Consider the following 23,431-nt stretch of genomic DNA (forward strand, 5'->3'; position numbering starts at 1 on the left):
TTTAATACATGCATCATGATTAAACATCCTTGTCACCATATATTGTGGATAATATTTATATAAACCACATTTAAAAAATATATATATGCAATTAATGTTATTTTTAATACGCTTAAATAAATATTTTAGTTTATAATCCTATTTATGATTTCTTTTCTTTTGAAAAGATAATTACTTAACTAGGAAAACTCACACATTATATTTAGAGCAAAAAATTCATAAATAACTAAGTGTTAAAATATAATGAGTCTCCTTAACTATAATCTACTTAATCACATCGAATAACTATAGTTTCAGTAAATTTTATATCTCCGTGGAAATTTAATATTCTTTTTATATATATGAATGCAAAAGAAGTCTTGTAGAATAAAACTATAAAATCATCTTAAGGGGTGAAAAAAATAATATTCCCTCTGTTTAAAAAAGAATAACCTCTTTTTTGTTTTAGTAACATTTTAGTTTCAACATTTCACGTAATATGTTTAAGGCTAGAAGATTAAAGGGCAGTTTTGTACATCTTACATAACTTTAATTTAGAACGACAAGATTCAAAAGTTTTTTTTATTTTCTTAAACTCAGTGTAAGTCAAACCAGATTATTCTTTTTGAAACGGGGAGTATTATTTTTCTTATTAAGTGGAAAATTTGTTCAATGTGAAGCAATTTCAGATTTTCCCTCCTTTTTTAAAGTAACGGTAAATTCAAGAATCCAGAAGTGGCCTTTCTATAAATAAATATCAACATTCTCTTGTCATTCCCATTCTGTATCAATATTTGTCTTCAATTCAATTTTTTTTGTGGAAGAATGGCTCCTACTCAATTCATCCATTGCCATGAATGCACAACTCGAGTTGCATTCTCCGACGACGAAATCCCTCTTCTTGTATGGATTCTCACTCTGCATCTACTAATGCTACTGATTTCAATATTTTAGATTCTTCTGTTCATGTCTGTTTCATGAATTGTGATTAATTCTTAGCTTATATAGATCATTTTGTTTTCATGAGCATAATGATTTTTTTATTAAATACTGAATTAATTGATTTCTTCAGATGGCACTTGCTCGAATCTTGTGTATGAAATGGTAAGTTTGTAATTACAAATTGAGACTGTAATTACACATATGCGGTATAATATGACTTGTAAGGGTTGATACAAATGAGTATTTTTGTGGCAGGGGAGAAGTTAGTTTGTCGAATGAAGGCACTAATGAGCAAAATGTTGATCAAGAATTAGGCATAAATGATGATCAAGATGGAGATGCTAAAGATATGAGATTGTAAGTTTCTAATTACATATATGTGACATGAATTGTAAGGTGTTTAATTCGAATGAGTATTTTGTGGCAGGGAGGAGCTTATTTGCTGGAATGATGTAACATTGCTTCATCTTAATGAACAAGATGGAGATGCTAATGAACAGGTTCCTAGTGATCAAGATTTGGGCGCTAATGACCAAAATCTTGATCAATATGGAGATGCTAATGATCAAGATTTGGGCGTTAATGAGCAAAATGTTGATGAAGATGTAGATGTTAATGATCAAGATTTGGGCGTTAATGAGCAAAATGCTTATGAAGATGGAGATGGTAATGAAGAGGATCCTAATGAACAAGATTTAGGCGCTAATGCTGATCAAGATGCAGGAGATGGTAATAGACGAGATATAGAAAAGAAACTGTTCAGGATGGAGTTAGAATTGATCACGATGAAGGCAGAACTGACGAAGATGAGGCTGCAACTGATCACGATGGAGATACAACTGCTCGAGACCGAGGGGATACTGCTCAACTTTCTCAGGACGAATAAACGTGATCAAGATGGAGACGCTACTGATCAAGATGAAGGCACAACGAATCAAGATAAAGGCACAATGAATCAAGATGGAGAGACAACTGATCAAGACGCTACTGATCAAGATGCTACTGATGAAGACGCTACTGATCAAGACGCTACTGATCAAGATGCTACTGATCAAGATGCTACTGATGAAGATGGAGACGCTCCAATGAACTGAATGAAGACATTGATATTCTGCTTATACAAAATACTATAATTCATAGTTGTGTGATATTCTGTTTTCAATTTCTGTTTTGTGATATTCTGTTTGAGACTGAACTTTTTACATGTTTGAGCTACCATTCTGTATATGCTTCTTAGTTTGTTTTTAATTTCTTGATACAATTCATCTGTCAAGCATTTGAGTATAATCAACTACTACATTTCCTTAGATTTTGCTTGACAGTAAATGACACTCAACTTTAGTTTGTGGATGATTTTTTTTCAAAGCCACAATGCTAGTGTTATAAGAATGGAGCTTTTAGGAAACTATTATAGTAATTCACTTTCTTGTACACTCTGTTTTGTTCTTTTGTATAAAGGACATTCTTTATTGTAGACATTCTCTATTGTTTATAATGACTATTTAAATATAAGTTTGATCGTGACCGTAGACTACATGTGTGAGATCATGTATGCTAAAATTAGTATTTTTATAATCTTTTTTTTACTAGTGACCTACAATTTTTATAATACTGCAAATTATCATAGTCACGTAATTACTATACTTACGTTTATTATATATATCGAGCAATTATTACGTTTAGATATAAGTTTAACCATTATCATAGATTATACGTGCGAGACACACGTACACTAAAATGAGTATTTTAATATAAAAAATTGTTAATAAAATTATCACAAGAGTCACTTAATTAAATTGAAACTCTATTTGTCACAAGTGAAGTATATAGAAAAAGAAAAGAAACATTAACTATCTTTATGTCCATTTAATCTATTTTAACTTTTCAAGATTCAATAACATTTTTTTTCAGTATAAAGAACCTCCTTCCAATCCTCTTTTTTCTACTCTACTCTTTTTTTTTTCACTCTCTTGTATAAGGTACAATGTTTATTATATCAAGCAACTATTATATTCAAAATATAAGTTTGACCATAATCATGGATTACATGTGCGAGGAGCACATACACTAACATTATTATTCTTATATTAGTGAAATCTTCACAAGAGTTGCATAATTAAATTACAACTCTATCTTAGTGAATAAAAGAAGAAAAGAAGCATTAATTATATTTATCTCCTTCCAATATGTTTTAGCGGTAAGAATATTACTTTTCAAAGTGTCAAGAACTGATTTTTCAATGTAAAAGAACCTTTTCTAAGTTTTCTTTATACTACTTTACTCTCTTTTTTACTTTTCTTGTGTAACATACATTTTATATAATTTATTTTGATCATTAATATTAGACTACACGTGCGAAGCACACATATGCTAAAACTAGTATTTTTATAATTTTTTATTTTGCTAGTGAATTACAATTTTTATAATTTTACAAATTATTATAATTACATAATAACTATACTTATGTTTACTCTTTACATCAAGCAGTTGTTACGTTTAAATATAAGTTTACCATAATTGTAGACTACACCAGCGAGGCGCACGTACACTAAAATTGATATTTTAATAAAAAATGAATATTAATTAAAAAAACTTTACAAGAGTAATATAATTAGCAACTCTATTTGTCACAAGTAAAATGAACAAAAGAAAGAATAAAAGAAGAAAAAAAACTTAATTATATTTATGTCATTCCAATTTGTTTTAATTCTCAATATTCTAGAACTGATTTCAGTATAAAAGAACCTCTTCTCAGTTCTCTTAAAAGTTACGTTGTTTATCAACTAGTTTTTCCATTTATTTAAGTAGTGAATAATTTTTTATTTTTCTTCTCCATTTTGTTATTTGTTCTGTAACAGGTTTTTGATTGACAAAGTTGATACAATGGAAGTGATTATTTATACAAATGATCAAGTTTATGAAGATGATTTAATCCATTGTAATGTCTGCTAAACCATGTTGAATTTGTCAATGATCACCTTCATATGGTACAATTTTTTCTCATCAATCTCTCTGTATTTGTTTTGTCTTTCATTTTTGAATGTTTTGAATTTTTCTTGCACACATCTTTCATCAGTTTCATTTCTTTATAGTGTTTATATAATGAGAATGGTGTTTATGATCTTTACCGTTAACTATGAATTTTTCTTGTAGATCTTTGAAAACTCTACATTTAGGATACTCTTGAATTATTTTAATGAATTTTACTTTACTACGTTTTCAATTAGTAAAGTATCTGAAAATAGCCTCTTTGCTCCACGAGGTAGTGCAAGGTCCGTATACAATTTTGGTAGATTTATAATTGGGATAATTATACAGAATAACAAACTAATAATCTAAAATAAATGGAGTGGCTACTGTTTGATTTAATTGTGCCCCATAGCAAACGTTTGTCAGTCGCCTCTCTCCCTAAACTCTCGCTCGCTACTCTCCCTCTGCTCGCGTCTCTCGCTTTATAGAACAGATTTCTATAAATTGTGTTTCTGTTTTGTATAAAGCGAGAGAAAATTGTATATACACATGCAAAAACATATATCTTCTTCCTATACACTTAATTATACAATATACAAACATTTTACTTCGATTCAATTGTATACCAATGTAAATTTTATACAGATATTGCAGCGAAATAGGCCAGCGAGTTATACAATTGCAGTGAAATACAATTTTCTCTCGCTTTATACAACAGAAGTGTATAAATTGTGTTTCTGTTTTGTATAAAGCGAGAGAAAATTGTACATATACATGCAAAAACGTATATCTTCTTCCTATACACTTATATTTATACAATGTACAAACATTTTACTTCGATTCAATTGTATACAAATGCAAATTTTATACAGATATTGCAGCGAAATAGGTCAGCGAATTGTACAACTACAGCGAAATAGGCCAGCGAATCATACAATTGTATATGTATAGCGAATTATACATTTATATGTTTGTTATGAAGCGCAAATATGCAAACTTTGCTATAGCATACAAAGATGATTTTTTTTTGTTTGCTATATGTGAAAATTGCCCTTTATGATTTACTTGTGAGATTGTTGTTGTAGTGATTTAATTGCTTGATTTCAACAACTATTTGTAAAATGTGATTATGCACAAAATAATTTGTTTTGGTAACTATTTTTGTTTATTTCCTTTTGCAAGTTCAAAATGGTAGAATATGGGTCTTTATCAGTATGTAAGTCTCAAGAGTTGATGCAATTTGGAAAATTGAGTATTATTATTCAATTAAACATTTATATATGTATATGTAGATATGTTTTAAATGTAAGAATATATGTTGTGTGTGTATGCAGGTTCAATGTGAAGCTACTCAACAACATGAATTATCTTTGCCATGTAAATGACAGTAATGTTGTTGATGTTTATTGTGTGCAATGTGGAATGATGCCTTATCACATGAAGTATTATCTATATGATAAATTTTAAAAAATTAATAACTAAAAAGGGTGCAAATCTGCAAAATGAAAAGACATAATATTCTATTGTTTATTTCTTTTATTGTTATTTGCTTCGATATTTGCATTCATATCTATAAGGCCTAAGTCATTCTTAGCCCCTTAAAATTGTCCGCATAATTCAGTTAGACACCTTATCTAAGGTTTGTTCCAATTGAACATCTTTAATAGTTAAAATATATTCCTATTGAACATCTTCTGACAATCAATTAAAAATAGAGAGTGAGTGACATACACTCGCGGATGATGTGGTACAATAACCAATAAAAAAATACATGTGACATTGACCCCGTAATAACAATTAAAAAAATTAAATTAGAAAAAATAAATAAATTAAAACTACTTTTACAGCCAAAAAAATAAATAAAATAGAAATAGGAAAAGAACTTTTCTTCTTCGTTTTTTCCCACTAATACACCTGCCCCATCTCCTTTATTTTAAAATTCATTAGCATTGTTATGCTATTTCTCCAAATCTCACCTCTTTTTTTTTCAAACTTCAATTCAGATTCACATATTTCTTTAATTCTTCTACGTTGTAAGAATTTAGGGTATATTAATTTTTTAACAATTTTAAGAAAATAACTTCAAATTCGTATTAGTCTTGCCGAAAAACATGGTGTTTCACTGAAGTTATTTTTAACACAATTTGATTATTATTTTTTTTTTGATGAAATTCTCTTTTAAAACTCCAAGATAATGCTGATGATATCGAGAATGACGGAGCAATGCTAGAAAGAAAGTATATGGGGAAGGGGTGAGGCGGAGGATGGTGGCTTAGGAATTTAGCCTGTAAGAATTCAGTTTCTCGTTTAAAAAAAAGAAAAAAAACGTGGAACCAAAACAGAGCGTAAAAGATCTTCTAAAGATTAAAGAAGACTGGTGCTCTGAAGAAGACGATTTTTGAAGGATAATGGGTTTTATTTTTCTTTTTCTTTTATTAAGAGATCCTTGTTGAACTAAATTATTAATTTTAGTTATTTAATAATATATCTAGGTTTCAAGAAATTACAAAATCAACTTAAAAAAAATAAAAAATAATAATATTGGGATCTATTCACGCGCTCAAGGACAGTGAATTACACTTATCTTGTCACATAAGCATTTTGTGTTTAATGAGTATATGTTTTGTTTAAGTGTTCAATTGGAACATGTCCTAGTTGAGGTGTCTAAGTGAATTATGCGGATAACTTTAAGGGGTCGCCTATGATTTAAGCCTATCTAATTACCTATTCAATTGTTACATTCATGATATTTATAATTCTTAATTTTCATATTCATAATCTCAAAATGTTTAATTTAAAATTTTGAGATATTTTTACTTTAAACTTATTGTCGTAAATTTATATTCTTCATTGAGCTCAAATTAACCATTTTGTGACTTTACCGAAAGCTAATATTATTCAAAATTCAAAAGTTACTATTTGCTGCTTAAAAGAATTAATTTGAAATATCTAAATGTCCCTTTCATTTTCATGTTATTAAAGATTTATTTGTAATTGTTATATTTTATTACTCATCATATATATGATTTCATATAATTTTTATTATTCTAATAAATTTATTAAAATTCACATAACACGTACGAAGCACATATCGAAAAGCTATTATATATAAAAAGGTTGTCTCAAATGTAATAAACATGCATTAACTAATCATAGTGAAATACATAGTATGTCACACACATCTATTATATGATGTAAACATAAACAAATAATTTTATTATTTTTCTACCATTGAAGTTCACAAAACAATAACATTAGTATTTATTAAGATACAAAAGGGGAAAAAAAGGAAAGAAAAGAAAATTTAGGAGAAATCACAAATATCCATAATAATAAATTTAATATGATTTATTAGCTATAATTTGCATATTTACAAGTTATAATTATAAGTTATTCGTTTGAATGATTTGTGGTTACGTTTATATAATTTATGTATATTTATATAATAATAAATGAATATTTTCGTCCGTAGTTATATAATAATAAGTATAATTATGTTGGTAAACTTTTGTACTTATATATTTTGTACAAGTAAAATATAGAAAATATACAACTAGAATAACTAAATACAATTTACAAATATGGTAACAACTATATATCTAAAATTGGATATGTTTTTTTTGGAGTATAATACAAATTCTAAAATTATGCAAATATGATAAAACTTAAAATAACAAATTTATATAAACACGAACATTTAAACTTTAAATATGCATACAAATTATATTATGCAAATAACATTATACAAAAGTTATACAAATTAGGGATAATGTACAAGTACCCCCTCAAATCTATGCCCGAAATTACAGAGACACACTTATACTATACTAAGGTCCTATTACCCCCCTGAACTTATTTTATAAGTAATTTTCTACCCCTTTTCGGCCTACGTGACACTAGCTTGAAAAAAAAAGTCAACCAGCGTTGGACCCACAAGATAGTGCCACGTAGGCCCAAAAGGGGTAGAAAATTATTAATAAAATAAGTTCAGGGGGGTAATAAGACTTTAGTATAGTATAAGTGTGTCTCTGAGATTTCGGGCATAGATTGAGGGGGTATTTGTGCATTATCCCTACAAATTAAGTAAAATTTGTCTACATGCTAGACATAAGAAAGCGGGAATAAAGGTAGGGAAAAAATATAAATTTTTTGATATGAATCTCGAAATCTACACGTTTATACAAATTTTAAAAAGTTACACAATTTTTTTTTTTGAATATATCTGATGTTACAACTAAAAAAATCAAAGGAAATCACCACCATATACAAATATAAACAATCATATACAAATAAATCAAACGAAGAATTGTTCATAGCTAATTATACAAACATGACAAATTATATAAACTTGAACCGCATCCCACGTAATAACGCTAAATGTTAATGGTGAATTGTAAATTAGCTAAACTATAATTATGTTAAGTAATTAACAAATATATGTTTACTTATTCACGTAATTTTTCCTTATTTGAAAAAGTCCAAGTTGATTTTACTAAAAATAAAAGAGGTTCAATATTTATAGGGAATAGGCCCAAAAGCAGCCCAACCCAGAAAAAAAAAAAAAGACAGAAATCTCACTTTTAAGTTCTCCTATTATCATTATCCTTTATTAGTTTTACAAATCACAAAATCCCTCATTTTCACATATCAGATTAATGTATCAGCACATGCACATCAAATTAATGTATCTCACGCATCAGATTAATGTATCTTGCGCATTAGATTAGTGTATCATGTATAAAATGTAACATATCTTACTTCACGATTAATGTATTTTGCGCATCAGATTAATGTATCAACGCTTATATTATTATATCAATTTGAGAGAATTTTGTAATTATAAACTTATAAAGGAAAAATGATAATTTTATTTTAGAAGTATGTAATTTCTATCATTTAAAAAAAAAAAAAACGAATTTATTTAAAGAACAAAACATAAAAGGAAAGGCCACAAGCCCACAACACTCTGGACAATTTATTTACAATAAATCCAACATTTTTATTATATTTATCAAATATAGCGAGAGTCTATTGATACAGGGGCAAATTGATGTACCACTATGGCAAAGCAAATTAATATAGGATATTCATTTGTTTCTATTTAATTGTCATTGTGTTGGATGTTTGATAATTTTATTATTATATTCTTATGTAGAATATCTCTCAAAGTTAAATTTTGAGATAATATCCAAGTATCCTTCAATCTATATCTAAAATTTTAGAGAAACACTTAGAGTGTGTTTGGTATGAAGGAAAACATTTTTTGGAAAATGTTTTCCAATTTTCTCATGTTTTGTTGGGACAAAAGTTATGGAAAATGTTTTCTTAATCAACTCATTTTCCTCAAAATTAAGGAAAATGACTTCCCTTAAAAAACTAAGGAAAACATTTTCCAAAACTCTCCTCGAATTTCAAATTACATTTTTTTTTGGGAAAAACATCGCTTTTTAAAAAAATATTTTCAATTTCAAAATTTTATTTTTTCACCCATCCCCCCTGACCCCNTAATAATTTTGATTTTAAAAAATATTTTCAATTTCATAAATTATTTTTTACTCTAGTAAAAATAAAAAATGTTCCCAAAAACATTTTTATTCATAAATCAAACACTAAAAATCATTTTCGGAAAATATTTTCTACTCACCAACCAAACATGAGAAAATAAGTTCAAAATCTACTTGTTTCCAGGAAAACATTTTCTAGAAAAACATTTTCCATGGAAAACATTTTCTAGGAAAACATTTTCCATGGGAAACATTTTCCTTCTTACCAAACACACCCTTATATTATACTAAGGTTTTATTACCCTCCTGAACTTATTTTATAAGTAATTTTCTAATCCCTTTTTGATCTACGTGGCATTATTTTGTGGGGCCAATGCAAGTTGATTTTTTTTCAACCTAGTGCCACGTAGGTCGAAAAGGGATAAAAAATTACTTATAAAATAAGTTCAGGGGTAATAGGACCTTAGTATAGTATAAGTGTGTCTCTGAGATTTCGGGCATAGGTTGAGGTGATTTGTGTATTTTTTCTTAAATTTTTAATAAATAAACATTAATTAATTTATTTTAGTTAATTAACTGGACTTAAAAATATGAATTAATTACTTTTTCTTATGTTGATCAAATGAATATATTCAAAGCTAATAATTTTTAAAAGTAAAATAAAAAAATAATGTCACTCACACAATGATTTTTATAAATTACAATTTTAAGGAACAATTATTTTTAACAAGAATGAAATATAAATAGGACGGAGGAAGTATATAAACAATCTCAAAAACTACATTCAATAATTACCTAATTTTTTTTTTGGGGCAGACCAAAAGTGTGCGTGAAATTATATAGGAATTAGATATATTACCTGTTTTATACTGTTCCAGATCTGCGGTACCTATGCACCTGTACTAGCCATTATGAGTTAAAAGATCTTACTAATTCAATTGTTTCATTTTTAATTATAATTTTGTATTTAAATATCGTACGTTAAGAAAATTTAAATAAAAATATAATTTTTAAATAAACTTAACCTGCATTATAAATTTAATCGATCGAATTTTAATGAAATATGTTTTTTTTTCCTAGAGAAGTGACAACCAAACTAGAACAAACGAAACCCCCTTAGACCTACCTTTTCTATCTTTTTCTTGAAGCAAATTTCTCTGAATTTTTCTTCAAAAATCAGCAGCATTTCATTGTCTCTTCTTGTAAGCTGTCTTTGTTGTTGAAAAAAAAAACACTTCTTTAACAACTACTGTTTATTGACCCTCCAACTATAGATTCTTCTTACTTTTATTATTATTATTATATTATTAACAAATTTGTAAGCTGACATATGCTTAAAAGTTGTCATTTTTATTGATTCATTTGTATACTGCTTTGTTTGTTTTGCTCAAAGATGAGGAATTGGAGATGGGGTTTTCTTTTGCTTCTTCATTTTGCTTTCTTGTTAGGAACTGAAGCCTTCAAATTTCATAAGACTCAACGTACTGAGAGAATCTCAGGTAACTATTTCTCTCTTTAGATCACAAGCTAGGGTTTTTTATGTGAACTGGAGAAAAAAGTTGCATTTTTTTAGATTCAGCTGGTTTTGGTTCTGAATCTGAATCTGAATCCAGGTGATCATAGCCATATGCCCTTAGTGGTAAAGGTTGAAACTTTTTAACTTTGTTTTCAGTAGGTTTGTGTTTTTGAGCTTCAAGGTGAATTATGCTGTCGTCTTCCATGAATTCGAAGTCTTGCTCAGCTGTGTCTCTGTTACTTTGTTAACTTGAACCTTGCAATTTCATATACATACAATATGTGGTGGTTTAGCATCAAATTTTTATATAATGGTGACATAGTCTGGTTATAGCTGACTTGCTTAGCTGCTGGTATAACGATGATGTCGACATTTTAAATGTGTTTTCCGATCCAATACTTGGGCATTGTTTATTGATCTTAACCTATTAGTTAGACCCAGAAAATCAGTTGTTTAGGCAAATCAGCTAAATGTGATTTACACCCTGACTGTGATACATGATGCCCCTTTAACGTTAACCTCACATTCTTCACATAGACAGAAGATGGGGGCTACTTGGACACAATTTAGAAGGTTTTAGAATTGAGGATATGGATGGGATTTTGTAGCTCAATTATAGTCTCTCTGCATATTGGTCTATTTTCAGTATCTCAGCTTTGTACATCCTTGATAGATGCTGGCTGACAAGATAATTTAGATCCAGAATATATGTGGCTTGGAATACACTGGTAATGAGGTGAGCGGGAAAGGAATAGATAGTAGCACTGGAGATTTCACAACTAGAGCTCTAACATCTAGCTTAAATAAACAGTTCTGTCCAAAATTCAGTGAATCTTGGTTAAGATTGATTGTAAAAACAAGCTCAAAAACTGGAGCTTGTCTTAGAACTAAGCCGACAGAACTAGTGAGGTGTTCTGCTTGAAAGTTCTTTAGTCAATCTCTGTATTAATAAGATGATTAAAATTAACGTGTATTCTTTTTAGTCGGTGTGTATAGTTTTTTCAATTTGCTTTTAGATTTAATTCTTTGAGTTCGAAATAGGCACATCAAAGACACCAAGTATAAGATCTATCTATTCATCTTGAGTTCGAAAAAGATGTATTTTTCACCCAGTTTCAAACTCTATAATGTAAATCTTGTGTTCCAACTTCCAAATGAGCCTTTACTTAAGGAACTCATATCATGTTCCAGTTTTCATATTGGACTTATCATCAAATTTTAGAGTTTTGAGTCAGCCTCATGCTTGTAGATAATTGACTCGATCAGCTCCGAGACACCTAGTCATCCAGATATTCAGCTTGATGAACCCATTTACAGCCCTTGGCATCTATTCAGCTTATATTGGTCCTGGATGGTTGATTAAAGTAGGTGATCATTCTTCATTAAAGAAAAGGAGGAAAAAAATATGACTACTCCCTCCTGTCAAACATTTTCATTATTTCAAGGATTTATACCTTACTATGGTAGCACAGCAGTACAACTAAAGAGAGTGAGGAAGACTACTGAGTAGACAATATGTTTTGTGAGGCGTAAGTTATCTGATTAGTATTGGGGATAGTGGTTTTCCGGCATAAGGTTTTAAATCTTAACTTTAATGTCCAGACCTTGATCTGATAAGGATGGATTTTGCCTCTAAAGAGAGTGGGTCTTTGTAGTATGTATGGTCTCTGATATGTAAGTTTCTGACAGCTATTTGTGCTTTAGATTTGAAGAGTTGGAAGATTTACTTTTGTTCTAGGTAGGTTGATGGCTCAGCTGCTAAATGAGGTTTGGGGAGTAACTTATTTCCTAAATGTTGCCATTATGTTTGAGGAGACTTCCTTTTTAACATCTAGGAAAAGCTTAAGTGGTATGCTTGCAGGCACTTTTAGGGAATTGCAACAGGATGAAGACATTCAGTAACCATTGGCCAAGATATGTGTTTTGCTGGATTGTAGGTAGCTAGGGATCCTAATGGTAGAACCTAAGGAAGTGAGATGTTACAACTTCTGTGCCAAGTCTGCTATTTGATAAAGGGCGCTAGAGAGTTTTGTGTTTTAATGTCCTGTGCTCTTTCAAAAAGTGAATTGCTTGACCTTCATCACCTTGATCTTTCCTTACATGTTTTTTCTGGATGGATGCCTTGAAACTTTTTCTTCACAAGGAAAAATAGAAGGTTGGAAACTTTGTGGTGGTATAGCTAGTTTTATACTTTTTTTTTGGGTCAATCCATACTCTTAACAAGAATCCCATTAGGACCTATTGGTCTATGTATGTGTGTTTACTCAGGAGTTGAAAGATTTGGTGCGTGGATGAATGATAGTTGCAGCAACATAGATATTATTTTGGTGAAAACTTTAATGTTACAAGTGCTATGGGAGTGTCATCCTTCTGAGTGTAAAGCAACACTTCTTTACCAAAATGAAAAATTCTCCTGTGATATGATGTATACTGCAAAAAGGTCTTATGTAATTTTATTCTTCTGAGCCTTCTAAGATGCTAAGTCTTTTAGAATAAAGGCTTATAGAGCATGATTTTCCTTTCAGTCACTTTGCATGTCTGACAACATAATCTTGGCTTTTAGCAATGTTAAATTATGTTAGTCATTAAGGATATGAACACTTGCTTTGAACTCTATAAAGTCATCTATTTTCCTTCCATTTCTGCAATTCAGGTAGTGCTGGTGATGTCTTGGAAGATGATCCTGTTGGGAGGTTAAAAGTTTTTGTATATGAGCTTCCCAGTAAATACAACAAGAAAATTCTTCAGAAAGACCCACGATGTCTCAGTCACATGTTTGCTGCAGAGATCTATATGCATCGGTTCCTCTTATCTAGCCCTGTACGAACCCTTAATCCTGAGGAAGCTGATTGGTTCTACACCCCTGTTTACACCACTTGTGACCTGACACCAAATGGCCTTCCTTTACCCTTCAAGTCACCACGAATGATGAGGAGCGCAATACAACTTATTGCTTCTAACTGGCCTTATTGGAATAGGACAGAGGGTGCTGATCACTTCTTCATTGTCCCACACGATTTTGCTGCTTGTTTTCATTATCAAGTGAGAATTAAGTTTCCTCTCTCTCTCTCTACACTTTCTTTTCTACTCTCTTTCTGGCACGCACAAAACACAGTTTAATGGATATGCACATCCAAATTATCTTTTAAATGTATTTCGCTAAAAAGGTAGTGGAGATCCTAAAGGATTACTCACAATTTCTTATTTCTTAACTCTAAATTTCCATCATTACTTAAGGACTGAGAGTGTGTGGTTACATATGATCACTTCATGCAATTGCAGGAGGAAAAAGCTATTGGGAGGGGAATTCTTCCGTTGCTCCAGCGTTCAACTTTAGTTCAAACTTTTGGACAAAGAAATCATGTGTGTTTGAAGGATGGTTCAATTACAATTCCTCCCTATGCTCCTCCACAGAAAATGCAATCCCACTTCATCCCTCCAGATATTCCGCGATCCATCTTTGTTTACTTCCGTGGCTTGTTCTATGATGTAGGAAATGATCCAGAAGGTGGTTATTATGCGAGGTATCCTCATGTCTCATGTCTATGATTAAACCACATTTGATTCTAAATGCTAGAACTTAAATTGATTTAATACAACTAATATCCCTAAGAAGTCACGAACGGTGATCACCAAGTAGATTGAGTCATTGAGATGTTAAACTGAATTGCTTGACTTTTCAAGATTCCAGGACCAAGGTGTTTCTCTTCCCTGAAAGATCGATAATTTTTTTGGGAAAAGCGCAAATACCCCACTGTTACTACTCTCTCAGAAAAGAGAAGAAAAAGAAAGCACAAGTACCCCCTTGAACTTGCTTGGACTTTTAGTTACATATGCTATCTTTTCTAGGATCCTATTACTCCAGAACATTTTCAAAGTGAAATATATGCACCCTTGAGTCATGACGCGGCACAAAAGTGTGCTCTCTCTCTTTGAAAGGTATGAGAGGGGAAAGAATAAGTACAAACCATCACAATTATTTGCAGCTTATTAAATTTCATTACAACTGACAAAATATTTTTTGTTCCTTTTCTTTTTTGACAAATCCACTGGCGAACCACACCTTCTGCTGCAAGAACAACCACCACCAGAAAGTCCTTGTCATTCCCTTCTCCTCTTCTCTGGTTATCCCTTCATCCCTCTTCATCCTCTCTCCCTTTCTATTTGTAATTCCAACTAGATCACATAGGTACCCTCTCTATCTCTAAAGCTTCTGTCCTTAAGTTCCTTCATCATCCACTAGTGAACCATGCATTTTTTCCTTTATGAAAAAAGGAAGGTGAACCCAGATTAATTCTTCTTAAGGGGTTTAGTTTATAGGAACAACACAAAGCAATTTCTCTGTGACGGAGAAGAGTGAGAGGAAGAAAAGAGTAGTAGAAAAAGAAGAAGGGAAAGGAAAGGCCAAGGAAGAAGCCATTGAAAATTCAGTCTGTTTTGTTTACGAAGATGAACAAAAGTAAAAGAATTGTAAGGTTGAGAAAGAACAAATTAAAGGATAGGGAACATGCCACGATACGAAAGTGTGCAAGTTTAAAAACAAATCTTCAAGCACAAACATAAGTTGAGGAATCTACTTTTTTAGATTGCTGCAACTGAAGCGGAGGAGGAGTGTTGAAATTTGCTTAAGTTACAACTACATTTTTTTTAGCACAATAAGCTGCTTAGTTTTAGGGTGAATCTACTTTTTTTAATTTAAAATTTCTATTAATATTTCTTAGTTTGTCGAGATATTTTTATTTTTTGAATTTTTGTTATGCCGATTTTTGCAAATTATGTTTTCAAGTTGCCTATTTAAAGGTCTACGCTTAATAATTAGAGACAATTTCAATCAGTACTTTCAACCTCTTTGTTGCACCATCTCTTTAAAAAACAACAGGATTTGTATGTATTATCCTGTCTTTATCTTCTCCTTCCTCTCCATATCAATGAAAGCATATTTTTGGACAAAAGTTCATATATATATATATTTTTTTTTTTTTGAAATTGGTAACATATTATATTCGTTAGCACCCTAGAAAAGGCCTGGTATATCATATATACGAATGCAGCCCGAACAATACTTACAAAGAGGCCAAGAAGTCTAGTAATGCTTCAACATCATCAACTACTGTTCTTTACACCAAAATAAAGAAGAGAAATACAGGAGCGCTTGATCGTTTGGATTGAACTGCCCCTGCCTTCAAAACATCTTTCGTTCCTCTCTATCCGAATTGTCCACCATATGCAAGCTGGAACAATCTTCCAGCACTCTTTGTGACAAGTTTCTCCTTGTATATTGTTCCAACCACATATTATGTCAGAAGTACTCTGGGGCATCACCTAAAAAAATTGAGCAAGAGCTGCAAAATGTTGCCATAGTTGTCTGGTAATTGAACAATGCAAGAAAAGATGCCCATTGGTTTCAGCTTCCGGATGGCATAGAAAGCACCTAGAACATAGCTGAAAACCCCTTCTTTTTGAAGTTTATTATAAGTGAGGCGAGCTTTCCATAGTCTGTACTACTAACCAAATAAGGCATACAGCTTGAAAGGAACTTTTGCTTTTGAAATTTTTTTTGGTCTCGCTCCTTTTTCTTTTTGGAAATGGGTTGAATACCCCTTAAACTTTCGTTTATTGCTCAAATCTATCCCCCATTATACTTTTTGGCCTTACTTTGACAGAAATGACACGTGGCATCGCCTGAGTGAAAGAACCAACCCAATACTAAATTACCCATCCCCAACCCATAACCCATCGGATTTCCACTCCACATTGAAACACATGCCAATGCGGCATAACTTACACCCATGACCAAAAATTGCAAAAGACAAGCTTCAGAGGGATGGACCACTGGACACAACACCATCACTGAAAATTGTGCTGCTGATCTCTTTATGATCTTCCTCGTTTTCTTTTAGGTTTTTTTCCAAAATGACTTCACAGAACTCACAAAGAAGTTGACTCTCCCCTTTCTTGCTTCATTTGTTTTAATTTCTCAAAGACAACTTTTGGACCTCTCAAAAGTACATCTAATAGAGAACAACTGGGAAGAGGTAAAAAGCAGAAATATCGGCAACTAGAGTTTCTGTTGGAAATATAAATAGCTATTCATCAAATTCTAGAAATATCAGTAGAAATTTCATTCGCCCTTTTGGAAACCCAATTCCTTAGATCTTCCTGAACTTTCTTTGTTATGGTGGAGGTTGGGCTGAATCAGTGAAGAAGGTGATGGTCATTGGTAAAATCATCGTTAAAGAAGATTCACAAATTAAAGAACTGTTGGGTTCCTTGGTGAATCAGATTTGAGGTTAAAAGAATTTATCTTCACTTTGTGAGTCAAAAAATCCGAGCAACTAAGTGTGGGAAATTCTGTTAGTACTTCTATGTTTGGAAATTCGAGATTGAAGAACTTGATAGGTCTTTGTTGTTGGAAAATTGAGCCCTAATCCGATGATTGCTTTTGCGAATGGAGATTGTTAATATCAGTGCGCACTTGGAGTTCTTTAAGCTTGTATTGTCTATCTTGAATTATTTTTAAGCATTGTTGCTTGAGAATTGGATTGTGGTGTTGTGCGTAGTTAAATCGAAGGAGATTAACTACGGCTGTTGGAAGAATTTGGTGCTAATTTTGAGGACCGCCATATTTGGTCATTTCATATTTTGGAGGAAGGAACTTCCGTTGTTTGGGGTTCTTAATTTGTGTGGGTGTATTAATTTGGAGTGGCGTAGCCTGATGGGTAATTTAGTGTTGGGTTAGTTCTTTCACTAGATGCCGCCACGTGACATCTCCTTCAAAGTAGGGGAAAATTTAGAACCTTGCCAAACGGCAGGGGATAAAAATAGCTGAAAAGTATGTTAGACATTTCCCATTTTCTTTTTCTTCACTTTGTTTTATTTGTTTGTGATTGTCTTCAAATAATGATGCTGATAGTTAAAGTATACAAAATTATTAAGAATAATTTGAAGTAGAATAATATATACTTTTCTGTGATAATTGTATTAGTTGTAGTTCACTTGTCAAGTCGTCGTCATGGAAATTTTGTATAGCATTAAATCAAATGGTAGTACACTGCACCCATCCTCTTGAAACTCTAGATATGCCTCTGCTATTACCCCTAAACTAGTTAGAAGTGATATTGATACCACTTTTTGAGCCCATGTTGCATAGATAGTGTGAGCGTCTAAAAAAGTGCATGAAATGAGGAAAGGTAAATTGTTTAACAACATTTCTTTCATGAGAAAGGTTTCACCTTTCTTTGTTTTAATTCTACTTTTCTTTGGTTCTTTTTCTTATCTTGGCTCCTCCTCCTACCTGTTACTTTTCTTCACTATAAATTATGCCCAGCATAAATCCACCAGAAATCTTTCCACCACCCACCTTTCTTCCGCAGTACCCCCACCAGTGTCCGCATTAGTCTCTTGGGGTAGTAGTAATTCCATTCCAAGGCAAGTCCTACCCCGGAAAGTTCAAGTGTACTGTAGAAGATAAAAGATGACAAGTTGGGTATTTATATATTGTCTAATATAGAAAGGAAAGAAAAAACAAGTTTTCAATGTTAAATAATATGTAGAAGCGCTTGTAAAACACCACCAAATACTCAATTGATTATTTATGCCATGCCAGAGTTTAGGGTGATTTTATTATTCCATTTCAAAATATTTCAAATGGGTAATAGGAACCCCGCAAAAGTCTATAGTGAAGCTGAAAATCCAACTCACCTTTGGGGAAACATTTTAATTTTCTTCGTCGAACTCCCTAAAAATCAAGTAATATGCTTTATGACAAGGTACCTGATGCTTATTTATTTTTTCAGAGGTGCCCGGGCAGCAGTATGGGAGAACTTTAAGGACAATCCTCTCTTTGATATTTCCACAGAGCATCCAACTACCTACTACGAGGACATGCAACGAGCCATCTTTTGCTTGTGCCCACTTGGGTGGGCACCATGGAGCCCAAGATTGGTTGAAGCAGTTATATTTGGATGCATCCCTGTTATCATTGCAGATGATATTGTCTTGCCATTTGCTGATGCAATCCCCTGGGAAGAGATTGGTGTTTTTGTAGCCGAGAAGGACGTTCCAAATTTGGATACTATTCTCACTTCTATTCCACCAGAGGAAATATTGAGGAAGCAGAGATTACTTGCTAACCCTTCAATGAAACAGGCTATGTTGTTTCCACAACCTGCTCAATCAGGTGATGCTTTCCATCAAATTTTGAATGGACTTGCTCGTAAACTGCCACATGACAGAACCGTTTTCTTGACTCCTGGGGAGAAGATCTTAAACTGGACTGCTGGTCCAGTTGGTGACCTAAAACCTTGGTAAACAGATGATTGCAATCACTAAATCTTGGCTTTTCAACCTTAATGCCGCGTCAAAGGTGTGGAAATAATGTGAAGTGTAAAGAATCTTTTGTTGATAACAACATCGACAGGATGCAACATGTTACGAAATCTTCAGGTGGAGGTTTTGCTGTAGTTCTAGAAGACTACTCATTCATTTTTGGAGCTGTATGGTTTGTTGTACAAACAGCTATGTTGGTTCCCTTATGTACACTAAAGTCATGTGTGGCACTAACATTGTGTTATAAACTCATTACACGTTGTGTTACTTCCCCATTTAGTGTCACAATACCAAGCTATGTTACACCTTAATCATTTCGATAAGGCGACTTTTTCTGTTGGTGCAGTGTTTATTGTGATCGCGATGGCCAATGTGCTATCACACTGAAGAACAATACGTACAACAATAATAATCATATTATACAGTTTTATCTCAGAAGTGAGGTCTAAGGAGGATACAATTACACTGAACTTATCCAGATAGAGGGATTATTTCGAATAGACCTTTGGCCTAAGTAAAGCATCTCAGAAGCAGTTTGAGAAAGAGAATATGAAGATGAAAGTTAGTAACAACCAAAAAGATGTAGCTCAATGAAAAGCAGTACATAAGTTACAGAGAAAGAAGAGTAACAACAATGAACTAGTGTGATGAATAAGAAACTACAAGAATAATACTAATACTACTGGTAAGAGGGATGATACTGTTACCACCACCTATCCTACCCCGGCAGAAAAGCCATAGAACGTTCAACTATCAACTAACATTCTACTTTAATTTGTGATCTTTAAACCCTCATATCTAAGATCAAGTCCTTTGATAAGTTCAAGACGCACCATGGCCTATTTAATTACCTTCCCACAATACTTCTTCGGACTAAATCTACCTCTCCAAACAACTACCACTTCCAACCTCTCACACCTACTCACCAGGGCATCTCCGCTTCTCTTTTTTCACACCAACTGGTAAAGACAGATAGCAATGTAATGACTGTCGAACAATATCTATCTGGAATGACCTTTCAGTTTCCACCTTAAAAGCTTATCTCGCGCCTTTCAGTAAAAAACTTACCACTTACAAACTGGTCAGGGAGAAGAGCAAGCCAGACTGCAGTATCAGCAGCATCTTCAGGAGATATATGCCCTGCCCAACCAGTCATCGCGGTCTTCACCCAACCTGGACAATAACAATTGATGTAAATCTTATGACCCTCAGGACGATCTTCGAGTATCCTTGCCATTAGCCTAGTATATGCATTCACTGCAACCTTTGACACTGAGTAATCAGTGAACACTTGAGGCCATCCCCCTGACTCCCACGTACCGTCTTTTACTTGTTCCAAAAATATCTTCATAACATTGTCAATGACTTCCTCTGTTAGGGAATCAACGTCCTCCAACTGCTGTCTCAAGCTTGCATTCGTAATTCTCTGGTTACATCAAGTAAAATGTAGACGTAAACGATTTTGAGATGTCAAAAGAAGAAAATGAAAGCTCGTTCGTACTTACATTCTTTTTTCCATGTAGTCTTCCCAATCGAGAGGTTACACTAACAATACGAGCACCATAAGGAGACGACCTCATCAAAGGAATCATCGCTTTTGTCATATTTTTGGTGCCAACGTAGTTCGTTTCGATAACAGTTTCAGCATTTTCCATTGAATTCTCTGTACCAACATTGAAACTCACTCCTGCATTATTGATCTAACATACACATATATCATTAACTGAAAATGTCCATATTTGCCAAAAATAGTAAAAAAAGTCACAATGAAAACCACTAGTTAAATAACAGTACTTCCTCTGTCCCAGTTTATATGATTTACTTTCCTTTTTAGTCAGTTCCTAAAAGAAGGAATCGGCTAACGAAAAGAATCTTGATTGAAATTTCATATCTTTCTTTTATCTCTTCTTCTATCTCCGGCTAGAAAAGAATGTATGCATATATCAATAACAAGTTTTCTTTAATGCCATTCGCCCATACCAAACCACAAGGAAAGAAAGAACCCGCGGCTCCCCCTTCTGAATACTCCCCTCACTCCCCCCCGGATGTCACATTTTTATATATATTTAGTAACAATCTAACTTTAAAATGCTCATTTTACATCTGTCAGATCACAAATTTCAAAAGTCTTTTTTTGTTTCTTAAGTTCTGTATCAAGTCAAACTAAGTCATATAAAATAAGTGTAAAATACCAGTATATCTAAGCCACCATATGTTTCTTTGATCCAATCAGAAAATGCTTCAATGGATGCATGATCAACGATATCTAGTTGATGAAATGCAACATTTAAACCTCCTTCCTGCATTACTTTCACTGCTTCTTCACCAACTCCAGTCTCTCGTGAAGTAAGAACTACTGTTAATCCATGTGATGCTAGTTGGTGAGCAATCTCAAATCCAATCCCTCTGTTCGCGCCCGTCACAACAGCAACTGTATCAGATGACCACCATCTGAAAATCATTCATCATATGTCATTGAACTGGACTAAGAGATTGCGGGTTCTCAACATATATTTCTTATAGTTTTAACAATTTTGACAATGTACATATACTAAATTTGTCAAAAAAGTTACCTAGATCAGCCTCTGGTCAAAATCTCAAAACGTATATAGGGAAAATAAAATAAAATTGTTATTAGCTGAAAAATTATTTCACTCGAAAAATCTCTAATTAATATTCCATTCATCTGAATTAGTAGTATATGCTAAAAAAATATAAATAAACCATGCACATATATATATATATATATATATTTTTTTTTTTTTCTTTCTTTTGAGCCATATATTGACTATTCATGTCTTGCACTCCATCTGTCTCAATTTATGTGACATTTTTCGAATTTTGAAATTCAAACAAATCTATATATTGACAGTAAATTTTTCATATATCTTTTAAATATTTTGAATTGTCAATCATTGTGACTTATGCTCCCTCAGTTCCTAATTATTTGTCTATTTTGACAAATCAAGAAATGACAATTTTTTTTTACCTATTATACCCTTAATTAATTACTTTGGAAAAGATAAAGCTTCTTGAAAATCTTAATTTTTTAATTCACCCACTTTATAATTAATAGGGATAAAACGGTAAACTCACCATATCAATCATTCTTAATTAATTCAAAAATGGACAAATAACTAAAGACATAGAGAGTAGTATTTTTTTAATATATATTTTACAAATATATAAATTTCATTTTTAAGAAATTGAAGATTTCATGCGTAAATTTCCGATCAAACTTAAACTTCTTGACTCTCATAAAAACGAAAAGTGTCAGATTAATTTATATACATAAAGTAATACATAATGCTTAATAAAATTATATATATATATATATATATAGAGAGAGAGAGAGAGAGAGATCTTAATTATGTTAATAGGACGTTAATTTAAAATTTTAGATTCGATCCAAATGCAAAGAAGGGAAGGATAAATGTAAGTGAAATGGAACTCACTTTCGATGTTCGGAATAAGGAATAGTACGTAAAAGAGAAATCTCTTGGCTTCTCCTTTCTCTTTTCTCCTTCGATTTTTCTTTTTTACAAGTATCCATTATCTTTTTTCGTCTGATTTACTTATCTTTGTATTTTCTTCATCACTCTTTATTCATTTTCTAAAAAAAATAAAATTGTATGTAAATTGAGAAAGAGATGAAATGTTATGTCACAAAAATTGCGTTTTATCTTCCGATGTATTTGGAGCAAATGCTTTAACTTTCTTTGGTCAACGCTTTGTTTATTTCTTAACCTTAGAATTTTAGAAAAAATTTAACCTCCCCTTAATCTCTCTTATGATCTTATGGATCGTGTGGTTAATTATTTAGTTAGTATAATATATTTACATGAATCATTAATGTAAAGATTGTTATGTAGAGAATAAGTAATAGGAGAGAATTTTCAGTAAATAATAAACAAACGACCTTTTTTTTTTCCGTTTGAAAACTTTTTATTAGTAAATAATGAATTGATGCAACATATGTTATCATATCAAATGTATGAATTACTATCTATTTTATATTCGGTAGTTATTTATCTATCCATTCTTTCTATTTGAAAATTAAAATTTTGCGTGAGTGTGGCATCTTGAATATATGTTTATTTGGTTGGTATAATGTTTTTGGTGACTTTTCACTTCAAAATCAATAACTTATTTATTTTAGGGAAACTTTTACATATAGCCACTTAAAAATAAT

The 23,431-nt window shown here is 31.9% G+C and overlaps 3 protein-coding genes across 4 annotated transcripts; 2 read left to right on the top strand and 1 right to left on the bottom strand.

Annotated features, from left to right (window-relative positions):
• The first annotated feature begins 779 nt into the window (after nt 1-779).
• LOC114075070 (uncharacterized protein DDB_G0290685-like) lies at nt 780-2,101 on the top strand. Its single transcript, XM_027913315.1, has 4 exons — nt 780-882; nt 1,052-1,083; nt 1,177-1,278; nt 1,349-2,101. The coding sequence occupies exons 1-4, from the start codon at nt 805-807 to the stop codon at nt 2,013-2,015; spliced, it is 879 nt and encodes a 292-aa protein (XP_027769116.1). The 5' UTR covers nt 780-804; the 3' UTR covers nt 2,016-2,101.
• An 8,367-nt stretch (nt 2,102-10,468) lies between these two features.
• LOC107007618 (probable beta-1,4-xylosyltransferase IRX10L) lies at nt 10,469-19,562 on the top strand. 2 transcript variants are annotated; one of them, XM_015206308.2, is made up of 5 exons: nt 10,469-10,597; nt 10,789-10,894; nt 13,565-13,953; nt 14,194-14,435; nt 18,708-19,562. In XM_015206308.2, the coding sequence occupies exons 2-5, from the start codon at nt 10,789-10,791 to the stop codon at nt 19,219-19,221; spliced, it is 1,251 nt and encodes a 416-aa protein (XP_015061794.1). In that variant the 5' UTR covers nt 10,469-10,597; the 3' UTR covers nt 19,222-19,562. The 2 variants fall into 2 exon arrangements, with proteins under 2 accessions (XP_015061794.1, XP_015061793.1); XM_015206307.2 differs by having other exon boundaries at nt 10,473-10,894.
• A 225-nt stretch (nt 19,563-19,787) lies between these two features.
• LOC107006389 (carbonyl reductase [NADPH] 1-like) lies at nt 19,788-22,891 on the bottom strand. The gene is made up of 4 exons (XM_015204954.2): nt 22,695-22,891; nt 21,432-21,690; nt 20,745-20,939; nt 19,788-20,665 (listed from the first exon to the last, which is right to left on the bottom strand). Exons 1-4 carry the CDS (start codon nt 22,790-22,792, stop codon nt 20,270-20,272), a joined length of 948 nt encoding a protein of 315 aa, XP_015060440.1. The 5' UTR covers nt 22,793-22,891; the 3' UTR covers nt 19,788-20,269.
• Nucleotides 22,892-23,431: the final 540 nt, after the last annotated feature.

Source organism: Solanum pennellii, chromosome 12 (assembly GCF_001406875.1).
Source record: "Solanum pennellii chromosome 12, SPENNV200".
In the NCBI taxonomy this organism is placed as follows: Eukaryota; Viridiplantae; Streptophyta; class Magnoliopsida; order Solanales; family Solanaceae; genus Solanum; species Solanum pennellii.

Coding starts and splice junctions, on each gene's coding strand:
- LOC114075070 (XM_027913315.1), top strand. CDS start 805: ATGGCTCCTACTCAATTCATCCATTGCCATGAATGCACAACTCGAGTT. Junction 1,084..1,176: donor CGAATCTTGTGTATGAAATG/GTAAGTTTGTAA, acceptor TTTTTGTGGCAG/GGGAGAAGTTAGTTTGTCGA. Junction 1,279..1,348: donor GATGCTAAAGATATGAGATT/GTAAGTTTCTAA, acceptor ATTTTGTGGCAG/GGAGGAGCTTATTTGCTGGA.
- LOC107007618 (XM_015206308.2), top strand. CDS start 10,789: ATGAGGAATTGGAGATGGGGTTTTCTTTTGCTTCTTCATTTTGCTTTC. Junction 10,895..13,564: donor ACGTACTGAGAGAATCTCAG/GTAACTATTTCT, acceptor TCTGCAATTCAG/GTAGTGCTGGTGATGTCTTG. Junction 14,436..18,707: donor GAAGGTGGTTATTATGCGAG/GTATCCTCATGT, acceptor TTATTTTTTCAG/AGGTGCCCGGGCAGCAGTAT.
- LOC107006389 (XM_015204954.2), bottom strand. CDS start 22,792: ATGGATACTTGTAAAAAAGAAAAATCGAAGGAGAAAAGAGAAAGGAGA. Junction 20,940..21,431: donor ATGGTGGCTTAGATATACTG/GTATTTTACACT, acceptor TGTGTATGTTAG/ATCAATAATGCAGGAGTGAG. Junction 20,666..20,744: donor GACTACATGGAAAAAAGAAT/GTAAGTACGAAC, acceptor TGATGTAACCAG/AGAATTACGAATGCAAGCTT.